General features: G+C 43.9%; 1 protein-coding gene and 1 non-coding gene across 2 annotated transcripts in view; one reads left to right on the top strand and one right to left on the bottom strand.

Annotated features, from left to right (window-relative positions):
* Positions 1–25,163, bottom strand: part of LOC124775692 (rap guanine nucleotide exchange factor 2) — a 422,124-nt gene that overhangs the window by 110,925 nt on the left and 286,036 nt on the right. The window contains exon 3 of the mRNA XM_047250523.1: positions 7,388–7,501. Coding sequence (XP_047106479.1) covers positions 7,388–7,501 — 114 coding nt within the window. The remainder of the gene's footprint in view (positions 1–7,387; positions 7,502–25,163) is intronic.
* Positions 10,363–10,437, top strand: Trnas-aga. Its single transcript has one exon. It is a non-coding gene; the product is annotated as a tRNA-Ser (tRNA).

Here is a 25,163-nt window from a genome sequence, read left to right as displayed (position 1 = left end):
TACATTGGCACTCTAACAGTGATGTTAATATTGTACATTTCTCTGATAGGCTTTTGTTACATAACGTGCTTAGTATCCGTTGCAATTAGGGGTAACGCACTTTTTCTTTTCTTGTGGAGTCTTTGTTTGAATCTAGTGAAAGTCGGTGGCTACCGTAGCCAAAATCAACGCTGGATTATCCGTTACGTCCAGTTACTAACCTCACTGGCCCATGGATCCCGCGCAACTTGGGACCCCAATACACTCCCCAGCACACAACATAAAATAATCGTTATCAATCGCTAATCACCGCTCTTCTAGATCTACGTCTACATCTACGTCAATACAATGGGTGACAAAAGTCATGGAATAGCGATATGCACATATACAGATGACGACGGAAAACACAAAGTGTAGAAGGGAGTGCATTGGCGAAACTGTCATTTGTACTCAGGTGAGTCATGTAAAAAGCTTTCCAACGTAATTGTGGCCGCGCCACGGGAATTAACAAACTTTGAACACGGAACTGTAGCTGAAGATAGATGCACGGTACAGTCCATTTCGGAAATCGTTAGGGAAATCAATATTCTGATATCCACAGTGTTAAGAGTGCGCCGAGAAGACCAATTTTCAGACATTACCTCACTTAACGACAGAGAGCAGCGGCGTTTGCCTAGAGTTGTCAGTGTGACTGCCACACAACACTGCGCGAAATAACCGCAGAAATCAAAGTTGGACGCAGGAAGAACTTATTTATTTATTTATTTATTTATTTATTTATTTACACAAGTACCGTAGGGCCAAATTGAGGAGCAAATCTCCAAGGTCATGGAACGTGTCAGTACATGAAATTACCACATAAAAGTAATAACAGATAAAAATAAAATGTTCGTTAACCCGAAAAAAGTCAATCCATAAGTTTAAGTAAACGCGGTCAACAAATACAACAAGAATCAGCTTAATTTTTCAAGGAACTCCTCGGCAGAATAGAAATAGTGAATATGAGGAAACTCTTCCCTTTAGATATGAAAGCTCGTTGATTACTGTTACGATTTTTGAATTCGAGTGGTAGCTTATTGAAAATGGATGCAGCAGTATACTGCACACTTTTCTGCACAAGTGTTAAGGAAGTCCGATCCAAATGCAGGTTTGATTTCTGCCGAGTATTAACTGAGTGAAAGTTGCTTATTCTTGCGAATAAACTAATATTGTTAACAAGAAATGACAGTAAGAAATATATATATTGAGAGGCCAATGTAAAAATAACCAGACTAGTGAACAGGGGTCGACAAGAGGTTCGTGAACTTACACCACTTATTGCCCGAACCGCTCGTTTCTGAGCCAAAACTATTCTTTTAGAATGGAAAGAGTTACCCCAAAATATAATAACATACGACATAAGCGAATGAAAATGAGCAAAGTAGACTAATTTTCGTGTCTAACGATCACTCACTTCTGATACCGTTCGAATAGTAAAAATGGCGGCAGTAAGTCTTTGAACAAGATACAGAACGGGGCTCTCCACGGCAGTTTACTATCTATCTGAACGCCTAGAAATTTGAACTCTTCAGTTTCACTAATCATATGCCCATTCTGTGAAATTAAAACGTCAGGTTTTGTTCAATTGTGTGAGAGAAACCGTAAAAACTGAGTCTTACTGTCATTTAGCGTTAGTTTATTTTCTACAAGCCACAAACATAGGTCATGAACTGCACTATTTGAAACCGAGCTAATGTTGCACACTACATCCTTTACTACCAAGCTAGTGTCATCAGCAATCAAAAATATTTTAGAGTTACCTGTAATACTAGAGGGCATATCAATTATATAAATAAGGAACAGGAGTGGCCCCAACACTGATCCCTGTGGCACCCCCCCATGCCCCTCCTCCACTTTACTCAACGTTATGAATAATGACCTTTTGCTGACTGTGATAAAGTAAGAGGTGAACCAATCTACATCTACATATATGCTCCGAAAGCCACCAAGCGGTGTGTGGCGGAGGGCACAGTTCGCGCCTAAGTCATATCCCCCCCCCCCCCCTCTCTGTTCCACTCCCGGATCGCGCGAGGGAAAAACGAGTGTGTGAACGCCTCAGATAGCTACTCCCCGTATTTTGTAATGGTCCAGCTTCTGGAGCAATATTTTGTGATCAACGCAATCAAATGCCGTAGTTAAATAAAGAAAAAATATGACTAGCATTGGAAGAACTGGATTTCCAGTTCTAAGCAAAGAAGGGAAAGCAGAAAGGTGGAAGGAGTATATAGAGGGTCTATACAAAGGCGATGTACTTGAGGACAATATTGTGGAAATGGAAGAGGATGTAGATGAAGATGAAATGGGAGATATGATACTGCGTGAAGAGTTTGACAGAGCACTGAAAGACCTAAGTCGAAACAAGGCCCCTGGAGTAGACAACATTCCATTAGAACTACTGACAGCCATGGGAGAGCCAGTCCCGACAAAACTCTACCATCTGGTGAGCAAGATGTATGAGACAGGCGAAATTCCCTCAGACTTCAAAAAGAATATAATAATTCCAATCCCAAAGAAAGAGCAGGTGTTGACAGATGTCAAAATTACCGAACTATCAGTTTAATAAGTCCCGGCTGCAAAATACTAACACAAATTCTTTACAGACGAATGGAAAAACTAGTAGAAGCCGACCTAGGGGAAGATCAGTTTGGATTACGTAGAAATATTGGAACACGTGAGGCAATACTGACCCTACGACTTATCTTCGAAGCTACATTAAGGAAATGCAAACCCACGTTTCTAGCATTTGTAGACTTAGAGAAAGCTTTTGAAAATGTTGACTGGAATACTCTCTTTCAAATCCTAAAGGTGTCACGGGTAAAATACAGGGAGCGAAAGGCTATTTACAATTTGTATAGAAACCAAATGGCAGTTATAAGAGTTGAGGGGCATGAAAGGGAAGCAGTGGTTGGGAAGGGAGTGACACAGGGTTGTAGCCTCTCCCCGAAGTTATTCAATCTGTATATTGAGCAAACAGTAAAGGAAACAAAAGAAAAATTCGGAGTAGGTATTAAAATCCATGGAGAAGACGGCAAAGGACTTGGAAGAGCAGTTGAATGGAATGGACAGTGTCTTGAAAGGAGGATATAAGATGGACATCAACAAAAGCAAAACGAGGATAACGGAATGTAGTCGAATTAAGTCGGGTGATGCTGAGGGAATTAGATTAGGAAATGACACACTTAAAGTAGTACAGGAGTTTTGCTATTTGGGGAGAAAAATAACTGATGATGGTCGAAGTAGAGAGGATATAACATGTAGACTGGCGATGGCAAGGAAAGCGTTTCTGAAGAAGTGAAATTTGTTAACATCGAGTATAGATTTAAGTGTCAGGAAGTCGTTTCTGAAAGTATTTGTATGGAGTGTAGCCACGTATGGAAGTGAAACATGGACGATAAATAGTTTAGACAAGAAGAGAAGAGAAGCTTTCGAAATGTGGTGCTACAGAAGAATGCTGAAGATTAGATGGGTAGATCACATAACTAATGAGGTGGTGTTGAATAGGATTGGGGAGAAGAGAAGTTTGTGGCACAACCTGACTAGAAGATGGAATCAGTTGGTAGTACATGTTCTGAGGCATCAAGGGATCACCAATTTAGTATTGGAGGGCATCGTGGAGGGTAAAAATCGTAGAGGGAGACCAAGAGATGAATACACTAAGCAGATTCAGAAGGATGTAGGCTGCAGTAGGTACTGGGAGATGAAGAAGCTTGCACAGGATAGAGTAGCATGGAGAGCTGCATCAAACCAGTCTCAGGACTGAAGACGACAACAACAACATGACTAGCATACGAAACCTCTTCTTTAACCCATCCATTACCTCACAGAAAAAAAAGAATATAGCATTTTCAGTAGTTAAACACCTTCTAAAGCTGAACTGTACATTTGATAGCAAATCGTGTGATATAAAATGATCAATTATCCTTACATAAGCAGCCGCTTCAATAACTTTAGCGAACACTGATGGCACAGTAGTAGGTCTAAAATTGTCTGCATTATTCCTTTCTCCCTTTTTATAAAGTGGCTTTACTATTGAGTTCTTTAAGTGTTCAGGAAACTGACATTCCTAAACGAAAAATTACAAATATGGCTAAATACAGGGCTAACATGTGGAGTGCAGTAGTTTAATATTTTGTTAGGCACCCCATCATACCCATGAGCGTCCTTAGTCTTCGGTGATTTAATTGTTGACTCGATCTTCCCCTTGTCTGTATCACAGATGAGTATTTCAGACATCAATCTCGGAAAGGTCTTTGTCAAGCAAGTTATATGATTCCATGTAGAAACTAAATTTTTATTTAATTCACCAGCAATGCTCAGAAAATGACTGTTAAATGCTGTACATGTATCTGACATATCAGCAACAAAAATATTTTTACTGCGAACTGACTTTGTATCGTCGACCTTGTGCTGCTGACAAGACACTTCCTGCACAACTGACCATATGGTTTTAATTTTATCCTGTGTATTAGCTATTCTATTTGCATAATACATACTCTTTGCCTTCCTAATAACATTTTTAAGCGCCTTATAATTCCGTTTGTAATGGGCTACTGTAGCTTGATTGTGACTACTTCTAACATTTTGATATAATTCCCACTTTGTTCTACATGATATCCTTACCCCATTAGTCAGCCACCCGGGCTGCCTATTACTGCTAGTACCCTGTTTAGAACGTTCTAATGGGATGCAACTCTCAAAGAGCATAAGAAATACGTCAAGGAAAGCGTTATACGAGGGTTGGAACTTTAATAGTGGCTACTATTTATTTACAGCTCTTACAAAATAGGTGTTTCGAAGCTTTACTTAACTTCAAAGTAGTCACCAGCATTGTGTGTAATCCGTTGCCAGCAATGTGGAAGTCGTAGGATACGCTTAGCAGTGCCAGTTTTGTTGACAGTTCGAGCGGCGCGGTCTACAGCCCGACAAATTTGTAGCAGTTCTGAAGCGAATGCCGTGAAGTGTTTCCTTCAGTTTAGAAAACTGAGTTGAACTTGCGAGGGCTTAAGCCATTGGAGTGGAGTAGGTGGAATAGCACTTAGCACCCCAACAGACAAACAAATCAGAAACAGCTTGCACTATACGTGCTTGAGCATTGTCCAGCAAAAAGATGGTCGGGTACTGCACAAAGTGTCATCACTTCTGTCTCTAACCTGGTCGTAGGCTGTGTTCCAAAAATTAACAGCACATAGACAGAAGTGATGACGCTTTCCGCAGGACCTGACCATCTTTTTGCAGGACATGCTCGAGCACGTACAGTGCAAGCTGTTACTGATTTGTTTGACTGATGGGGCTGCTATGTGCTATACCACCTACTCCACTCCACTGACTTAAGCCCTCGTAAGTTCAACTCGATTTCTCAACTGAAGGAAACACTTCACGGCAGTCGCTTCAAAACTGCTACAAATTCGTCGGGCAATAGACCGCGCCGCTCGAACTGTCACCACAACTCGCACTGCTAAGAGTATCCTACGACTTCCACATCGCTGGCAACGGATTACACACAATGCTGGTGACTACTTTGAAGGTCAGTAAAACTTTGAAAACTTATCTATTTTGTATGAGCTGTAAAATAAATAGTTCCCACCCTCTTATTTATCATCTATGTTATCGGCACTATAAATATCCTGCCACTCTTGTTCCTTGACAAGGTTTAAAAAAGTCTATTGCTGTTGGATTAACTTTCCTACATACACTACTGGGCATTAAAATTGCTACACCAAGAAGAAATGCAGATGATAAACGGGTATTCAATGGAAATATATATTATACTAGAACTGACGTGTGATTACATTTTCACGCAATTTGTGTGCATAGATACTGAGAAATCAGTATCCAGAACGACCACCTCTGGCCGTAATAACGGCCTTGATACGCCTGGGCATTGAGTCAAACAGAGCTTGGATGGCATGTACAGGTACAGCTGCCCATGCAGCTACAACACGATACCACAGTTCATCAAGAGTAGTGACTGGCGTATACTGACGAGCCAGTTGCTCGGCCACCATTGACCAGACGTTTTAAGTTGGTGAGAGATTTGAAGAATGTGCTGGCCAGGGCAGCAGTCGAACATTTTCTGTATCCAGAAAGGCCCGTACAGGACCTGCAACATGCGGTCGTGCATTATCCTACTGAAACGTAGGGTTTCGCAGGGATCGAATGAAGGGTAGAGCCACGGGTCTTAACACATCTGAAATGTAACGTCCACTGTTCAAAGTGCCGTCAATGCGAACAAGAGGTGATCGACACGTGTAACTAATGGCACCCCATACCATCATGCCGGGTGATACGCCAGTGTGGCGATGACGAATACACGCTTCCAATGTGCGTTCACCGCAATGTCGCCAAAACTGATGCGACCATCATGATGCTGTAAACAGAACCTGGATTCATCCGAAAAAAATGACGTTTTGCCATTCGTGCACCCTGGTTCGTCGTTGAGTACACCATCGCAGGCGCTCTTGTCTGTGATGCAGCGTCAAGGGTAACCGCAGCCATGCTGATAGTCCATGCTGCTGCAAAAGTCGTCGAACTGTTCGTGCAGATGGTTGTCGTCTTGCAAACGTCCCCATCTGTTGACTCAGGGATCGAGACGTGGCTGCACGATCCGTTACACCTATGCGGACAAGATGCCTGTCATCTGGACTGCTAGAGATACGAGGCTGTTGGGATCCAGCACGGCGTTCCGTATTACCCTCCTGAACTCACCGATTCCATATTCTGCTAACAGTCATTGGATCTCGACCAACGCGAGCAGAATGTCGCGATACGATAAATCGCAATCGCGATAGGCTACAATCCGACTTTTATCAACGTCGGAAACGTGATGGTACACATTTCTCCTCCTTACACGAGGCATCACAACAACATTTTAGCAGGCAACGCCGGTCAACTGCTGTTTGTGTATGAGAAATCGGTTGGAAACTTTCCTCGTGTCAGCACGTTGTAGGTGTCGCCACCGGCGCCAACCTTGTGTGAATGCTCTGAAAAGGTAATCATTTGCATATCACAGCATCTTCTTCCTGTCGGTTAAATTTCGCGTCTGTAGCACGTCATCTTCGTGCTATAGCAATTTTAATGGCCAGTAGTGTAGTTGATAAGTTTCCTCGTGACACTCATTTTGTATTCTGTATAGGTTGTGCCTCGCAGTAGTGTTACTTAATCGTACACTCCACAGAATATTGTTGGTGTTTTATTAGTTCTTCAGTTCTTTTGTTTGTACATTTTCTCATCAGCATTCTGTGAAGTATGACTCGTTCAAGAACCAAGTAGCTCTGGCTCGCACGGTCCCGTGGAATCTGACAGATAAACATACAAATAAAACTAGTAGGGGCGCCTGGTCCACAGTGTAATGTAAATAGTAGCGACTTACCGAATCCTCGAAGACGAGACTGACGCCGCCTGGCCGCTGGTCCATGTTGGAGGAGATGACTGAGCCGCGTCCGCCGACGCCGGTCCGGTTACCCTGCACATCCGGGTAGTCGATCTGCAACCACAAGACACACAGCGTCACCAAAAAACAGCGCAAGTCGCCTGCAGCTGCTGAGACTGCGTGGGCTACAGCGAAGCACACCGTAAGGGTAGTATTACATCATCATTTTTCTTTGTCAAAGATTTGATCAAAAAGTGACCAAATATTCGGCAAATATATTTGACACAGATCTTTGACGTGGCGCTAAAAAGGGGTGTTACACTCTCATCATATTTTTCGTCGAAGTTGAAGATGGCTGACAAGAACAACTCGTTATTAACCGCAGCAGTTGGATGTACCACAATTGCCCTGTGTGCGCATGCGGAAGAGAAGCGGGGAAAAAAAAGGAAACGTACCTGGGTGAAGCCGTGGGTTTTACGACGACACGATAAAAGCATTCAACGAAACTTGTTACGTGAGTTTATAGTGGATAACGTCAAGTCGATTATTTAAGAATGAATGAGCATACGTTTCTGTATGTCATCAGTGAAGTATGTCCTCATATCACAAAGCACAATACTCACTTAAGAACTGCTAGATCTGCAGAAGACAGGCTCTCTTTAACACTCCTATTCCTTGCTAATACTACGGGAGATAGGTTAGGTTATGTCTCCAATCTTCTTCATCTACTTTTTTTTATTCAGGGTGCCTCAAGTTGGAAAGCGCCTCATCAGCTTCAGACATCTCTAATAATTGTATTTACCGGCAATGTTTATAAAAACACTACAGATGACAGAACACTGCAGCGATGCTAGCGCTCCACGTGGTAACATGTCACATTGCAGTGAACAGAAGACAAGCGAATACTTTGATCGAATCCATAGGGAGGCCCTAGATTTGATGAAATATTTGAGGACATTTGACAAAGTTACCCATTACACTATCATATTTCTTTGACAAAGATATTTGACAAAGTTACTGGAGAAAGAAATTTGACAGTGTAATATCGGTCTAACACGTGAAGTTCAGTTGAAGCTGCCTATAGCATAGTGAGGGAAAGGTAGGTAGATAGTTAAGCATACTGACTTAATAAGTTCGTAGCGTTCTGGTTTTGCATGTCGATATAGCGGTTGCTATGGGTTTATTCATCGATTGTCATTTCTTATTTTTATATTTGGGTTTACATATTGTCATTTGGAGATAGTGAGTGGAGATGTACACGCAAGAAAACGGAGTGCCAAGCGGAGAAATCGGAACATTTCCGACATATTCTTCTGTCTGAATTCAATAGAGGGATGACAGCAGCGGAGGCACCAGTAACATTTGTGCCGTGTATGGGACTACGGCCATTGGACAGAGCACGGCAAGAAACGGTTTTCCAGTTTAGAGTTTTCAAGTTAGTGGCTCTCCACGTACAGGAAGACCTTCGGTGTTTGACGATGAGGATGGTTTAAATGCATTAATCCACGTCAGTGTACTCGAGAACCGGCAAATGTTATGAACTGCGATCATTCCACCATAGTGCGACATTTAAATTCAATGAGGAAGATTCAAAAAATGCTCTAAGCCAAAATAACAAAAATGAGCGGGTGGCCATATGTGTTTTTCTGCTTGCTCATCAGTTGGCTCGTGAACAACGCCGACCAAAGCCCTGTATCGTTACTGTTGACGGGAAATGATGTCTGTATGCTAACGTAAGGAAAAGGAGGTAATGATTGAGCTCAAACAAAGTAGGAACTCCCCATTAAAAGACCTGCACGCATAAAAAAGATAATGTTATGCATCTACATCTACATCCATACTCCCCAAGCCACCTGATGGTGTATGGCGGAGGGTACTCTATCGGTTCTCCCTTCTATTCCAGTCTTGTATTGTTCGTGGAAAGAAGGATTGTCGGTATGCCTCTGTGTGGGCTCTAATCTCTCTGATTTTATCCCCATGGTCTCTTCGCGAGATATACGTAGGAGGGAGCAATTTCTGCTTGGCTCCTCGGTGAAGGTGTTCTCGAAACTTCAACAAAAGCCCTTACCGAGTTACTAAGCGTCTCTCCTGCAGAGTCTTCCACTGGAGTTTATCTATCATCTCCGTAACGCTTTCGCGATTACTAAATGATCCTGTAACGAAGCGCGCTGCTCTCCGTTGGATCTTCTCTATCTCTTCTATCAATCCTATCTGGTACTTATCCTACACTGCTGAGCAGTATTCAAGCAGTGGGCGATCAAGCGTACTGTAACCTACCTACTTTGTTTTCGGAATGCATTTCCTTACGATTCCTCCAATGAATCTCAGTATGGCATTTGCTTTACCGACGATCAACTTTATATGATCATTCTACAGTGTGGTGAACTACGAACTGCTTCCCTGTGGTGTAACCATCATTGCTTTGCTATACACAATAAAGTGCCTGGCAGAGGGTTCAATGAACCACCTTCAAGCTGTCTCTCTACTGTTCCACACTCTAACCGCGCGCGGGAAAAATGAGACTTAAATTTTTCTCTGCGAGCCCTGATTTCTCTTATTTTACCGTGATGATCATTTCTCCCTATGTAGGTGGGTGCCAACAGAATCGGAGGAGAAAACTGCTGATTGAAATTTCATGAGAAGATCCCGTCGCAACGAAAAACGCCTTTCCAGAATGAGATTTTCATTCTGCAGCGGAGTGTGCGCTGATATGAAACTTCCTGGCAGATTAAAACTGTTTGCCGGACCGAGACTCGAACTTGGGAAGTTTCATATCAGTGCACACTTCGCTGCAGAGTGAAAATCTCATTCTGGAAACATCCCCAAGGCTGTGGATAAGCCATGTCTCCGCAATATCTTTTCTTTCAGGAGTGCTAGCTCTGCACGGTTCGCAGGAGAGCTTCCGTAAAGTTTGGAAGGTAGGAGACCAGGTACTGGCTGGCAGAAGTAAAGCTGTGAGGACGGGGCGTGTGTCGTGCTTGGGTAGCTCAGTTGGTAGAGCACTTGCCCGAGAAAGGCAAAGGTCCCGAGTTCGAGTCTCGGTCCGGCACACAGTTTTAATTTGCCAGGAAGTTTCGAAAAGCGTCTTTGTTTTGATGATTGCCACTAAAATTCACGTATCATGTCTCACGTGATGCGGATCCCACACCGCACAGCAGTACTCCAGAATAGGGCGGACATGTATGGTGCAACCAGTCTCTTTAGTAGACCTGTTGCACCTTCTAAGTGTTCTGCCAATGAATCGCAATCTTTAGTTTGCTCTACCCACAATGTTATCTATGTGATCTTTCCAATGTAGGTTATTTGTAATTGTAATCCATAAGTATTTAGTTGTATTTACAGCCTTCAGATTTGTGTGACTTATCACGTAATCGAAATTTAGCTGACTTCTTTTAGTCCTCATGTGAATAACTCCTCACTTTTCTTTATTCAGGGTCAATTGCCACTTTTCGCACCATGCAGATATCTTATCTAAATCATTTTGCAAGTCGTTATCATCATCCTGATGACTTTACAAGACGGTAAATGACAGCATCATCTGCAAACTATCTAAGACGGCTACTCAGATTGTCTCCTATGTCGTTAATATAAATTAGGAACAATAGAAGGTCTATAACACTTCTTTGGGGAACGCCGGATATTACTTCTGTTTTATTGTCAACCACTAAGACATCTTGCAGACGTAATCCAAGGAGGGCCAGGAAGACTCCGATAAGTGATGCCTCTCAACAATAACGCCCGCCTAGATTCTGCTAGACTCACAAAAAACACTATACAGGAGTTGGGAAGTCATTCCACACTCACCTTAATCATCTTATCTTGCACCCCACAGATTTTCCCATTTTCCGCTCTCTACTGAACAGCCTTCAAGGAACTTCCTTGCCGGATGAAAATGCCCATAGATCATGGCTCGACGAGTCCTTCGCTTCCAAATGACATGTTTTCTACAGTAACGGAACCGAAAACTTACCCCAGCGTTGGAAGACTTGAAAATAGTGAAGGAGAATATATTATAGATGGCTGAAGTCTCTATTATTTACATCGAGGTTTTTTTAATTTATGGAAAACGCTAAAAACTTATGCATCAACTCAGTAAGTATGTAGGGAAGGATCCGCGCTCTGGCCTATACGAGTCAATCGGCCAGACCGACCGTCGTGTCATCCTCTGCCAATGACGTCATTGGGTGCTGTATGGAGGGGCATGAAGTCTGTACACTGCTCTCCCGGACACTGTCGTTTTTCTTGGCTTTGTAATCGCTACTAATTGGTCGAGTAGCTCCTCCGTTTGCCTTAAGAAGTTCAGTGCATCCCGTACCAGTCCTACAACAAAAATAAATCCCTGGCAGTACCCGGAATCGAACCCGGGTCCCCCGCGCTGATCACTCAACTGCTGGCGCGGACACTATAGCTTAGTGCAAAGTTCTGATTTCATGTCACACTGGAATGAAACAGCTTTGTCGGTTATTCGCTGGTGCGACTCATTGACTTAGGTAGGTTTCCGGTGAAAGCAAAGTTGCAACCCTTTTTTTGTTTCTTCACTGTCATTTCTTTGTTGTTGCCGTACGAGTAGTACTGGAAGTTTCATACGGCATGGCTACCAACTGAGTTACAGAGACGATGTAGGTTCTCGCGCAATTTGGACGTAGACAGTATGTACAAACTTTCCAGTGTCGGGTAATCAGTCACTCAATCGTGTGGCAAGCTGGCAGGAAGCGCGAGAAACTGTGCGCGAGGCGTGTGCTTTCTACTTACAAAAGACGGGCGCCTACGCCTAGTGTAACTTGTCCGTAAATTTTATAACAACATCGTTCAATGACCATTATATCGCAAACTAATTAACTGTACCCGGATCTTGCCGAAGGTAACAACGACCTTCAGAACTTGTGACTTTAGTGTATCTTTTAATAGATTATTGTATAAAATGTGGACTTTTAACATTATGATTACTCATTTCTTTTTATCTTATGGTAAAAAAAAAAGCAAAAAAGTAGAGCTCCCACATTATTACTGTCCAGTAGAAATTAATACCTGGATTCTACGATTTTTGTAAATGCGATGATGGTCAATCACAGGAAGGTAATTTGCTTAACAATGGTTCAAATCAAATGGTTCAAATGGCTCTGAGCACTATGGGACTTAACATCTCAGGTCATCAGTCCCCTATAACTTAGAACTACTTAAACCTAACTAACCTAAGGACATCACACACATCCATGCCTGAGGCAGGATTCGAACCTGCGACCGTAGCGGTTGCGCGGTTCCAGACTGAAGCGCCTAGAACCGCTCGGCCACACCGGCCGGCGCTTAATACATGATGTTGTTGCTGCTGTCTTCAGTACGAAGACTGATTTGATGCAGTTCTCCATGTTAGTCTATTCTGTATAAGTCTCTTCATCTCCGAATAACAACTGCAACCTACATCTATTTGAACCTGATTACCGTATTCATCCCTTTGTCTTCGTTCTACAGTTTATACCCTCCCACACTTCCCTCCGTTACTAAACTGACAATTTCTCTTGCCCGCAGGCTTTCCTTTCAATCAATCTCTTCTTTTAGCCAAATTATGCCACAAATTACTTTCTTCCCTCCAATTCGGTTTAGTATACCTTCTAATCTTCAGCATTAATCTGTACAACCACTTTTAAATATCTTATATTCTCTTCTTATCTGAACCGCTGTGTTGTTCAGAAGTACGATGCAGTGGTCCTTCGCGATAAGCTGGAAATCCGGGTTCTAGTCGCGGACCGGCACACATTTTCATTGTTGTTGTTCCATTATATAACTGATGGCTGACCATATTCGGAACAGAGAATACATTTCACGTATTTAAATTTATATTCGATGTTACCAAAATTCGGTTTTTTATATTTTCTTTTTTCTGTTGCTAGCCTGCATTTTAGGTCCCTTCTACTTCGGCTGTAATCAGTTACTTCGCTGAACTAATAGTAAAACTCATCACACTTTTAGTGTGTCGTTTCCTAACCTAATGCTTTCAGTATAACCTGGTTTAATTCGTGCACATTCCACATTTGTTGGTGTTAATCTTATGAAAACCCCCACCCCCCTCTCACTTCAACTCCTCTTTCAGGCTGTTTGCTTTGTTTGACAGAATTACAATGCCATCGGCAAACCGCAAAATTTTGTTTCTATTCCATGAACTTTAATTCGCTTTCCACATTTCTTCTTGGTTTCCGTTACTGCCTGCTCGGTGTACCAACCCTGTCTGACTCCCTTCTCTACCACTGCTTCCAATCAACCACCTCGCCGAGGTCATTCTCAGAGCAGGCGCATAGCACGAGCTACAGACGGGCAATTTCGGTCTATGGCGGTCGGCCGTGGATGCGCCAACTGTCCGGGAAGACCTCAACGGGGCAAACACCGGAGATCTGTCAAGGTATTCCTACATCGGTTCCGCAATTCTCCGATCCTATGCGAGGCGACGACCGAACGACTTCGGACGAAGAAAAAAAAAGACTGCAATACAGAATACAGGAGAGTACAATGTTAGCAGTCACGACATCTGATCTGATACACAATCGCTGAACATAGTTGTGATACGGGAACCAAGGTCACTGCGAATTCCATTTTGGTCATTGCCTTTGGCTACACCAACCTTTGCATCCGTATCTCTCGAGCTACGGATGCAAAGGTTGGTGTAGCCAAAGGCAATGACCAAAATGGAATTCGCAGTGACATTGGTTCTTGTCCCCGTTCGGATCTTCAGATTTAAATTTACTGTAGTTTCCGAAGATTGGTTAAGGCGAATGTCTGGGTGCTGCCTTTGAAAAGGACGCGGGTGATTTGCTTCTCCACCTTGAACTACATGACCTTGTACTCAGATTCCATTGATCTCGTAGTCGATGATAAACGATACATCCTAACCTAGCTTTCTCTCCTAACATCGAACATCGTTTTTCCCCTTTTCCCTCTCCCTCCACAAATCTCCTTCCCTCTTTACCTCGTCCTCGAGGGAAAAGTAGGGAGATTGAAAAGGGGAAGGCAATGTTCGATGTTAGGAGAGACTGCTACGTAGTTTAGGATATATGGTGAGTCACATAACACCCCTACGCCCCTTTTATTTGGTGGACAGTTACACATGTCCAAACGCGGTTTCCGGCAAATGTTAGAGAATCGAGAGTCTCTTATGTTTTTGTTTGGTTGACATTTTTAGTGCTGGTATCAACAAAGATATTGAAGCAAGTACGTTCTTTTTAAAATTGAACGGTGTACTTTTTTATAACTGCATTCGATAGCTCTAGAGAAGATAATTACAGTGATATAGGGTCTATTTGTATTGACGTTGGTACCTGTCGCAAAAAAAAATTCGACAAATGTCCTAGAATGTGAGAGCATACGGTGGCCGGAAACGGCATTTGAGGTGCAAACGCTGCCAAGGAGGCATCTCTGAAAAGTTAAGGTAGGCCTGCGCTACGAGAACAAAGCTTTATTTCCTCTTGAACAAACTTAGGACCTAGATGCAAGTTCACCTACGAATGTTGCATAGGGAAATACGACGTAGGCTATGATTTAGCGTGTCACAAAGAGCTTAGGAAAAGTATTCCACATTTTTGCATCCTCCCAGAGTTGTTGGGGCTTCGTCACAGACTGTATCTTTGAGTGCTCCCCAAAGAAAGAAATCAAGAGGAGTCAAATCGGGGGACCTCGGAGACCATTTGACAACATAATTTCATCCTGTAACTTCCAGGAAAGTTCTCATTCAGTTTTAGCGCTGCAACACGAAACGTGTGAGCTGGACAACCGTCAAGTTTCAGCCACATACACTGTCGAATATCCAGTGGTCTCTCTTCTAGAAGAAGAACCGGCAAAATGTTCGTCAGAAAGAGTGCGTGCGAATTTCCGTTTAGAACGCCTGAGACGAAGTTAGGTGCCACAATGAAATTTGCTATGATGCTGCACCACACGGGCGTTGAAATTGCACTGACGAAGCCAGTGTAGATTTTCAGCTACGCGGTAGTGCATGTTACGGAAATTTACACTGGAGTGGTTACTTAAAGTTGCTTCATCGGTAAAGAGCACACTTTGGAAAAACGTAAGCTTGTCTCTCAGTTGCTGAAGGGCAAACCAACAATATTCTGTGCAACATTTGAAATGACGGTCGTCGAGTGCCTGATGTTATGACAGATGATAGGGATGGAAATTCTGTCGCTGCAGTATGCGAATGACACTCGTCTGACTGATTCCACCTTTCTTGGCAATACGTCTCGTACCACTGTGCAGATTCATTAGCGTCGTAGCCAGAACAGCTGCTTCGTGTTCTTTGTCAGTTGCTGTCTTTTGTCCTGTTTTTGACTTAATACGAGAAGCGTTTGAAAAGTCCGTGCAAAGTCCGAGAGATGGCACCACCGGCGCGTATTGAAGTCATGTTTAGTTAGTAGGATCTTTGGAAAGAACGCACACCAAGTTTCAGCCATATTGGTCTATTTATTTGTGTTTGGCATTCGTGTGAATCAAGGAAGTAGAGTGTTCGTCAAAAATGGACGAAAAAGAATTGCGTGTGGTGATTAAACACTGCTTTATGAAAGGAAAAACGCCTCAGGAGACTAAAGTGAAGCTTGATAAACATTACGGTGACTCTGCACCTTCGATTAGAACAGTTTGTAAGTGGTTTCAAAATTTTCGGAGGGGCCATATGGACACAAGTGATGCTGAATTATCTGGACGCTCTGTGGAGGTTACGACTCCAGAAATCATTGATAAAATCCATGATATGTTGATAAATGGGCATCTCGAATGAACGGGTACATAATATTTTGCATATACATTTGGACATGAGAAAGCTATCCGCAAGATGGGTTCCGCGATTGCTCACTTTTGACCAAAAACGAAATCGTGTGAAGTGTTACAAGGATGGTTTGCAGCTGTTCAGTAAGAATCCGCAGGACTTTAAGCGTCGTTTCATCACTGTGAATGAAACATGGATACATTACTATACTCCTGAGACCAAATAATCTAAACAATGGGTTACCAAGGGAGAATCTGCACCAAAAAAGGCGAAGACCATTCCTTCGGGCGGAAAGGTTATGGCGACTGTCTTTTGGGATTCGCAAGGGGTAATCCTCATCGACTATCTGGAAAAGAGTAAAACTATTACAGGTGCATATTATTCATCATTATTGGACCGTTAGAAAACTGAGCTGCAAGAAAAACGCCGGCGATTGGTCCGCAAAAAAGTCCTTTTCCATCACAACAATGCACCAGCACACACCTCAGCAGTTGTGGTCGCAAAATTAATGGAAATAGGATTTCAACTCTTTTCACATCCCCCCCCCCCCTGTTCTCCAGACTTGGTTGGCACCCTCAGACTACTATTTGTTTCCAAATTTGAAGAAATGGCTGGCGGGACAAAGATGTTATTCAACGTGGAGGTGATTGCAGCACTAATAGCTATTTTGCAGACTTGGACAATTCCTATTATTTGGAAGGGATCAACAAATTACAACAGTGTTGGAGGAAGTGTATAAGTCTAAAAGGAGACTATGTCGAAAAATAAAAAAGGTTTACCCCAAACACATAAGTAGTTTTTATTTTTGCACAGATTTTCAAACGTCCCTCGTAATGCGGGGAGTAATTGCCTGGCGCGTCGAACACTGGTGATCCGAATAGATAGCCCTATACCGCTGTACTGCTTTTACGGCATTTCTTTCACATTCACCAAATGAATCTAGTATATGCAACTTCTCGTTGGTGTACATGTCTGCACGCAATGAATGTTGATGCAGAAATGAGCGGCCCGCAATGCAGACAAGTAAACAGACAAATGTGTTGACATTCTGACACGAGCGCTCTGCTTGGCGGTGTTTGCATCGCTAATGTCGATTCCATCCACGGTGCTCTCACATTCTAGGACGTTTCTTGAATTTTTCACGACATGTTTCAACGTCAACATTAACAAACGCTATATCGTTGTAATGATCTTTTCAAGAGCTATCAAATGCAGCTATAAAAAGCACACAGTTCCATTTAAAGAAACGTGCTTGCTTCAATATCTCCCTTGATACCAGCGCTAAGAACATTAACCAAACAAAAAACTCCGTGCCCCCAGACGCTCGAACAGCCGGAAACCACGTTTCTATATGTATAACTGTTCATGAAATAAAAGGGGTGTTGTGTCTTACATGATGCATCCTGTATATCGCGTGACTATTTTCGCCCGAGCGAGGTGGTGCAGTGTTTAGCACACTGGGCTCGCATTCGGGAGGACGACGGTTCAAACCCGCGTCCAGCCATCCTGATTTACGTTTTTCATGATTTCCCTAAATCAATACAGGCAAATGTCGGGATGGTTCCTTTGAAAGGGCACGGCCGACTTCCTTCCCAAATCCGACGGGACCGATCACCTCGCTGTTTGATCCGCTCCCCCCAAATCAACCAACCAACCACTTTCGCTGTGGATAAAGAAGAGTGAAAACATGCGAGGATCTACCAGTATGTAGCGTTCGTACCAATCGACCATAAATGATTTTCTACAGCGGAAAGAAAAAAAGTTTACATACGTGAACAATGTCGCAGTCACATTTTGGTTCGGAACCTACACTAGTCCGCAACCCCATGGTACCAAATTCCTGGATAGGACCTGCTTCCAGAAGGTTCACGCACTGCTGTGCTCAAAGTTGCTTTCGGATTGATGACTGCTGTAATTTAGCATTTTACAATATCTTTTACAGAAAGATCTAATACCGATATAGAGAGATTTACGTCACATAATACCATAGCCAGTTCACAGTAATGCGTTTCAAAACATCAGTTGCGAAGGATAGTGTCTTAGATCTAACACCCTGAATGCACTTCTTTTCTTTATTTACATCATATGTTCGTGTAGCAGTCATTTAGGCTATATGTATTTTAAAACTGATCGGAGATCGTTAGAGTGGGCAAATGGCATTTCCTGCAATGTTGTTTCATCTACAGGTTGAATACTGGGGTACTAGCACTTTAGAACGTCGACAGTAGAACCTGCTGGGGAAAAGTAGCGATAGGTCGCTTTAATAATGCAGGGCAGTGTAATTTGGTTTCTTTAAATTAATGGTCGTATTGGCTGCGACTGATCTCCCATGCGGGATGTAAAGAAATTGTTGTTCCGTTCGTTTAACGACAGGTTCTCCAGGTGATTTCGTGTCCGCGCGAGTCACTGTTTCTCAGAACAGGTATCTTCCCTGCACGAAACGCACAAGGAACCAAACGAAAATCTCTTCTTTTTTGCGAACTGCACTCCTTCAGCGAGGCAGCACAAAAGGCTGCTCTTCGTTACTTTTCTGAGACGTGCGCCCTCCTTGCAGGGCTGTGACGGCACGGAGAGGCATATCTGTTGAGAGGAACTCTGACGTCACGGTGGACGAGTGTGAGTTGGGGGGGGGGGGGGAGTGATGGTAAGGGTGGGGGAGGGTAGGAGAAGGACGTGGGCGGCTTTTCCGGCGGCTGCTAACGGGAGCAAGGCCGCTCGACACAGCCGGGTGGGCGTTCCTGCATCTATTGTCCGATTTAAAGTAGTTGGCATTTGGCAGCTAGCGGGATAGACTGCTCCCGCCACCAATACACCAGTGGCAGCTCGACACTGTCGACTCCCACTGTTTTGTCGCTTCCGCTGCGCAGAGCATTGTGCCTAGGGACGCCCTTTACGACAGTTTTATATAATGTTTTTACGCATACCAGTGCTTTACTATAGTCCGATTAAAATTAATTGATAGTTGACAGTTCACACGTTAAGGCTGGTTTCCGCTAATCTGAGCGCTCAACGTCACGCCCGAACCGTTCGCCGTAGCTAAACTGCCACAACAATGAGTCAGTTAACTTCCAATTCCTTGCCCGGCTTTGTTTCTTGATGTGTTTGGATCCCGAATCACGGTTCTGGTACTTTTTATTTCGCATTTTATCATACACGATAACCACACCGAAAAAACAGAGATCGGCTTACAAATGATAAGCTTCGCAGGACTGTGCATGAAGCCGAATTTTTGAATGCTGCAACTCATCGTTGCGACTGGGTCATCACAGGCATAAATACGACTATGTAACCCAATGTTGTGGCTTAGCACAATGGCTGGCGTACAAACCTGACGTGTAGGAGATCGTAGGTTCGAATCTCGTCAAATATAATGCAGTTTTTTATTTCTAAAATAATCAAAAGAGTTTGACTACTGTTTTTATTGGTTAATTGGTTTAAATGTAATTTTATTGGCTCTGAGCACTATGGGACTCAACTGCTGAGGTCATTAGTCCCCTAGAACTTAGAACTAGTTAAACCTAACTAACCTAAGAACATCACAAACATCCATGCCCGAGGCAGGATTCGAACCTGCGACCGTAGCAGTCTTGCGGTTCCAGACTGCAGCGCCTTTAACCGCACGGCCACTTCGGCCGGCCTGTAATTTTATTTTCTAATTGTTTGCCGCGTCATTTTCATCATAGTATTTAGTTTTTTATTTGCTCTTATTCTTTTTTTTCCTGTCATTCTTGTTTCATTTGAAATCTGCTGTGTCGCCTATAATCTGCAACCACAACCAAATGCTAAGGGCGACCGCTCCCATAGGTTGGTAGCGTGGCAGCTCTGTAGCCAGTACGAGCAGAATTTCAGGTAACCAGTGATAACAAGAACTTACAGTTTGCTTTCAGGGTTGAAACTGATTTTTTTCTGAGTTTGCTCGTAGAAGTTATCTTTAACTGCCGTGAACAAAGCTATCTGGATTTTAGTTCTGCCACAGATTGCTGGCCGCCTTATACTCGGATAAACTGCACGCCACGATGTTGCGGTTAACCTAGTACATTAATTTAATTTCAGAACTACGAAATGCGTCGTTTACCGCAGTTCAGCCATTGGTCACTTTAAATCAGCTGTCTACCGAGCATCTCATGTTTGTAACGTACTCGGTTGCGGCCACTTTCAACTTTGCTACGCGTTACACATTAACAGCAATTGTGAAGCGATGCGCCGTGTTCGTGTGTCCCCTACAACCGAGCGGTAGCCGGCAGCCGACGTGGCAACACTGGAACGCCAAGTGGTAAGACGTCAACTATCAAGTAATTTTAATAGGACTATAGTAAATCCCTCAGTCTCGACTTTTTGAAGAATTCAAGTCCCATGAGTAAAATAGCTTCAAAGGTCTGGCTGCTTTACAAATGAGTTAGTGTGTTAAATATATGATGAGTATGTAACACAAAAAGTTTTGAAAAGGTTTAAAATTTTGTTTGATATGTTGGAAGTCGCTAAATGGTCTCGCTGTCTACACTAGACGAGTACAGTCCAGGTAATTTATCCTCCGTTTTTAGTAAAACCCGATTTTTCACGTACCGCAATGTTGTCACCTAATAGCTCTTGAAACCACGAGCTGTGCAATGATATATTTTTGCAGGTGCATTCGATGGTATAGATGCATACTGTCTGAACATGAACTGCGAGTGGAGTTGGTAGTAAAGAAGTAATAAATTAAAACATGCCCGACTAAATGCTTTTATCATCATATACTAGACCAATATAATCTGGGTAATTTATGCGCCTTGATTTACACAGCCTCAAGGTACAAACTCAGTTTCTAATACTCTTCTTACCTTTTAACCTGAGTTTACACCTCTCAATGAGTAGATTACGATAGATTTTAAATTTTTAATTCGGTCATTAATTTATATGAAATATTGAAAATCAAATGTTTGTTGCTTTGGAAGCCATTTGATGGCCTCCCATTACATTCCCCTGGGACACTCCAGACGTTGCCCTTGTCTACAATGAATACTCCCCGTCCAGGACAACATACTGGCTAAGTAGTCTTCGAGCCAGTCACATTGGCGAACCTATTCCATGTCCTCGTACTTCCATTAACAGTCTGTTGTGGGGGACCGTGTGAAACGCTTTTCGGAAATCTGGGAATATGGAATCTGCTTGTTGCCCTTCATCCATGGTTCCCAGGATATCATGTGAGAAAAGGGCATACCGAGTTTCGCACGAGTGTCCTCACGGTTAGCCGTGCGATCTAACGCACGGCTTTGAGGACTGGGAAGGAGCGCCTGGTCCCCGGCACGAGTCCGCCCGGCGGATCTATGTCGAGGTCCGGTGAGCCGGCCAGCCTGTGGATGGTTTTTAGGCGGTTTTCTATCTGCCTCGGCGAATGCGGGCGCGTTCCCCTTATTCTGCCTCAGCTACACTATGTCGGCGATTGCTGCGCAAACAAGTTCTCCACGTACTCGTACACCACCATTACTCTACCACGCAAACATAGGAGGTTACACTCGTCTGGTGTGAGACGTTTCCTGAGGGGGGGGGGGGGGGGGTAATCCACCGGGTGCCGAACTGCACAATAACCCTGAAAGAGTGGTTCGGTGTGGGGCGGCGGAGGGGTGAAGTGGACTGCGGTAGTCGTCGTGGGGTTGCGGTCCACTGCGGCTACAGCGGGGGACGGAGCCTCTCCGTCGTTTCTACGTCCCCAGTTAACATACAATACAATATAATACAATACAATACAATACAATACAATTCGTGCGAGTGATGCTTTCTAAATCCGTGCTGATTTATGGACAGAAGCTCCTCCGTCCCAAGAAAGTTTATTGTATTCTAACTGAGGATGTTCAAGAATTCTGCAACAAATCGATGTTAAGGATATCAGTCTGTAATTTGCAGGTCCATTCTTGCTATGTATTCGAGTCATCTGGTCTTTTTTCCAGTCGGTTGCGACTGTGGCTGGACGAGAGATAAACGATAAATGCAAGCTAAGTAAGAGGTCAATGCCGCAGAGTACTCGGCTGCTATGATCGCTAAAAATTACTTGCGAACGTCAAAATTCAGCTGCCTCATTGTCCCCTATAGTTTAGGGAAAACCTTAACATATTTACTCGAATGTTGTATTTGGGGTTGTCTGTCTTAGCTGCCTCATTCTGTATTCAGTATGTGTGTGTGGGGGGGGGGGGGGGGGGGGAGGAATGGCCCCCCCTTCCCCGCCTTCATCAAACAACCGTTACCGCAGACACCACTCTTACACGGAACCGTTTACATCATCTCACTAAATACTGTCGGAGAGGAAGGAAGAACGCGACAAGTGCGTGGGCCGCGGATCTTGTGTCCAGATCTGGCTGCGGGGAATGTCGTCTCTACCCTGGAAGTGACGCCGCTCTTACCAAATCCTGTCCCTCCATTTCCCTCTCCATGCGACACTCTTTCCGCTTCCCTCATCAGCGAATCGAGCAAAGTTGAGAGCGCTACATTTGCATCTATACGGCGCCAGGCACCTAACGGATGTGTGGCGGAGAGCGCTTTGTAATACCATCGTCAGTTCCTCCCCTTCGTATTCCTGTAGCGAATGGTACAAGTGGCGATCCCTACAATCATCGCATCTAAACCTCCATGTGAGCTCAAATTTGGCTAATTTCAGGCCTGCACTGATGGTCTTTTCACGAAACACACCCAGAAGGAAGTAATGTATTTGCTGACTCGTAAGAGCATACGCTCTCCGAGTGAACCGCACCGTAATGAACAACGCCCCTCTCGCAGCGTCCGCCTCTGCAGTGGAGTAATGTCTCCTTGAACCTCTCACACCTACATCTTCTCTATTTCTTCTATCAATCGTATCTGGTAGGAGTCCTATGATGGCGATCAATATTCAAATACCGGTCAAACGTGGATGGACCTCCTGAGGATTCTGCCAGTTAATCTGAATGTGATATTTGTCTTTTCTGGTTGTCGTCTGACTTGAATTCGCTCTGTACACGTACTGCCAAATACTTAATGGACGTGACGGCTTTCTACGATTGTTCAGCAGTCGCGTAAACATGCAATAATGGCTGTTTCAGCCTATTTAGGCCCAATACGTTTATGTTGAGCTTCAACTGCCAATCCCCACGCCAAGTGCCATTTATCCGCACATTTTCCTGTGTTTCCCTGTATAATGAGGTGACAAAAGTCACTGCTCAGAGATATGCACATACGCAGATGGCGCTTAGACTCTAATTCAACTGCGACGCGCTTAGTAATGCTTCCGTGCCCGCCGGAGTAGCCGAACGGTTCTAGGCGCTACAGTCTGGAACCGCGCGACCGCTGCTGTCGCGGGTTCGAATCCTGCCTCGGGCATGGATGTGTGTGATGTCCTTAGGTTAGTTAGGTTTAAGTAGATATAACTTCTAGGGGACTGATGACTTCAGAAGTTAAGTCCCATAGTGCTCAGAGCCATTTGAAACATTTGAATGCTTGCGCGTCCCGCTGGTCACATTCATTAGTGCCATTCATTCGGAGATGCTCGAATTCAACTGCGTTCTAGCGACGCAAGCCACACTGCTTCCGGTGGTTGCTTCAAAATGGTTCAAATGGCTCTGAGCACTATGGAACTTAACTGCTGAGGTCATCAGTCCCCCTAGAACTTAGAACTACTTAGTTAACCTAAGGACATCACACACATCCATGCCCGAGGCAGGATTCGAACCTGCGGCCCGCATCTCGTGGTCGTGCGGTAGCGTTCTCGCTTTCCACGCCCGGGTTCCCGGGTTCGATTCCCGGCGGGGTCAGGGATTTTCTCTGCCTCGTGATGGCTGGGTGTTGTGTGATGTCCTTAGGTTAGTTAGGTTTAAGTAGTTCTAAGTTCTAGGGGACTGATGACCATAGATGTTAAGTCCCATAGTGCTCAGAGCCATTCGAACCTGCGACCGTAGCGGTCGCGCGGTTCCAGACTGAAGCGCCTAGAACCGCTCGCCCACTCCGGCCGGCCCTTCCGGTGGTATCGTATACACAAGAAATAAAAGGGCAACGCATTGGTGGAGCTGTCATTTGTACTAAAAAACTAACTAAACTCCGCCTGGACAGACCATGAAGGCCCAACGGTATCTACGTACAGACCGGAGGCGTTACTGGATGCGGATATGGAGAGGCGTGTGGTCAGCACACCGCTCTCCCGGTCCTATGTCACTTTACGAGACTGGAGCCGCTATTTCTCTGTCAAGTAGCTCCTTAGTTTTCCTCACAAAGGCTTAGTGCACCCCACTTGCCAACAGCGCTCGGCAGACCACATGGTCACCCATCCAAGTACTAGCCCAGACCGACAGCGCTTACCTTCGGTGAGCTGATGGGAATCTGTGTTACCAACCACTGCGACAAGGCCGTTGGTTGTCAATTGTACTCACCGACTGTTATAGTATACAGCGTGTTTCAGAAGTGATGGCCAATATTCAGGGATATGACAGGAATGATCATTCGAAACAAAAAAGTCAAGTAATCATGGGTTCTAAAACGCATACCTTAAGAGCTATGATCAATTCTTGATCTTCGATACCTTGAAACAAATCTTTACTACTGCAGGCTCTTTGCTTTCCATATTTTGAAAAGTGGTAGTATTGACCAAAACAAGAAACAATATCCAGTAAACATGTGGTGTAAAATGCGTAACTTAAGAGCTATGAGAACTTGTTCATCTTCGCTATTTTGAAACACAACTCTTCTAATGAACAAGTGCTCATAACTTCTAAGGTATTTATTTTGGAGCACATTTTCTCCTTTTTTTGGTCCATACTATCACTTTTCAAAATATGGAAAGCAAACTGCTTGCAGTAGAAGAGATTCATTACACAGTATCGAAGATCAAGAATAGCTCAAAGCTCTTCAGGTATGCATTTTAGAACCCATATTTACTTGACTTTTTTGTTTAGAGTGATCATCCCTGTCATATCCCTGAATATTGACAATCACTTCTGAGACACCCTGTACACTTATTGTAAACTAATAAGAAAGCATCAGAACCTATTAAAAACGCGAACGTTAGGAAGAAAACTTTCAGACGTGGTGGGACGC

Source organism: Schistocerca piceifrons, chromosome 1, assembly GCF_021461385.2.
Source record: "Schistocerca piceifrons isolate TAMUIC-IGC-003096 chromosome 1, iqSchPice1.1, whole genome shotgun sequence".
NCBI classification, from domain to species: domain Eukaryota; kingdom Metazoa; phylum Arthropoda; class Insecta; order Orthoptera; family Acrididae; genus Schistocerca; species Schistocerca piceifrons.
The sequence above is the reverse complement of the archived record's forward strand: the minus strand, read 5'-3'. Positions and strand labels throughout refer to the sequence as shown.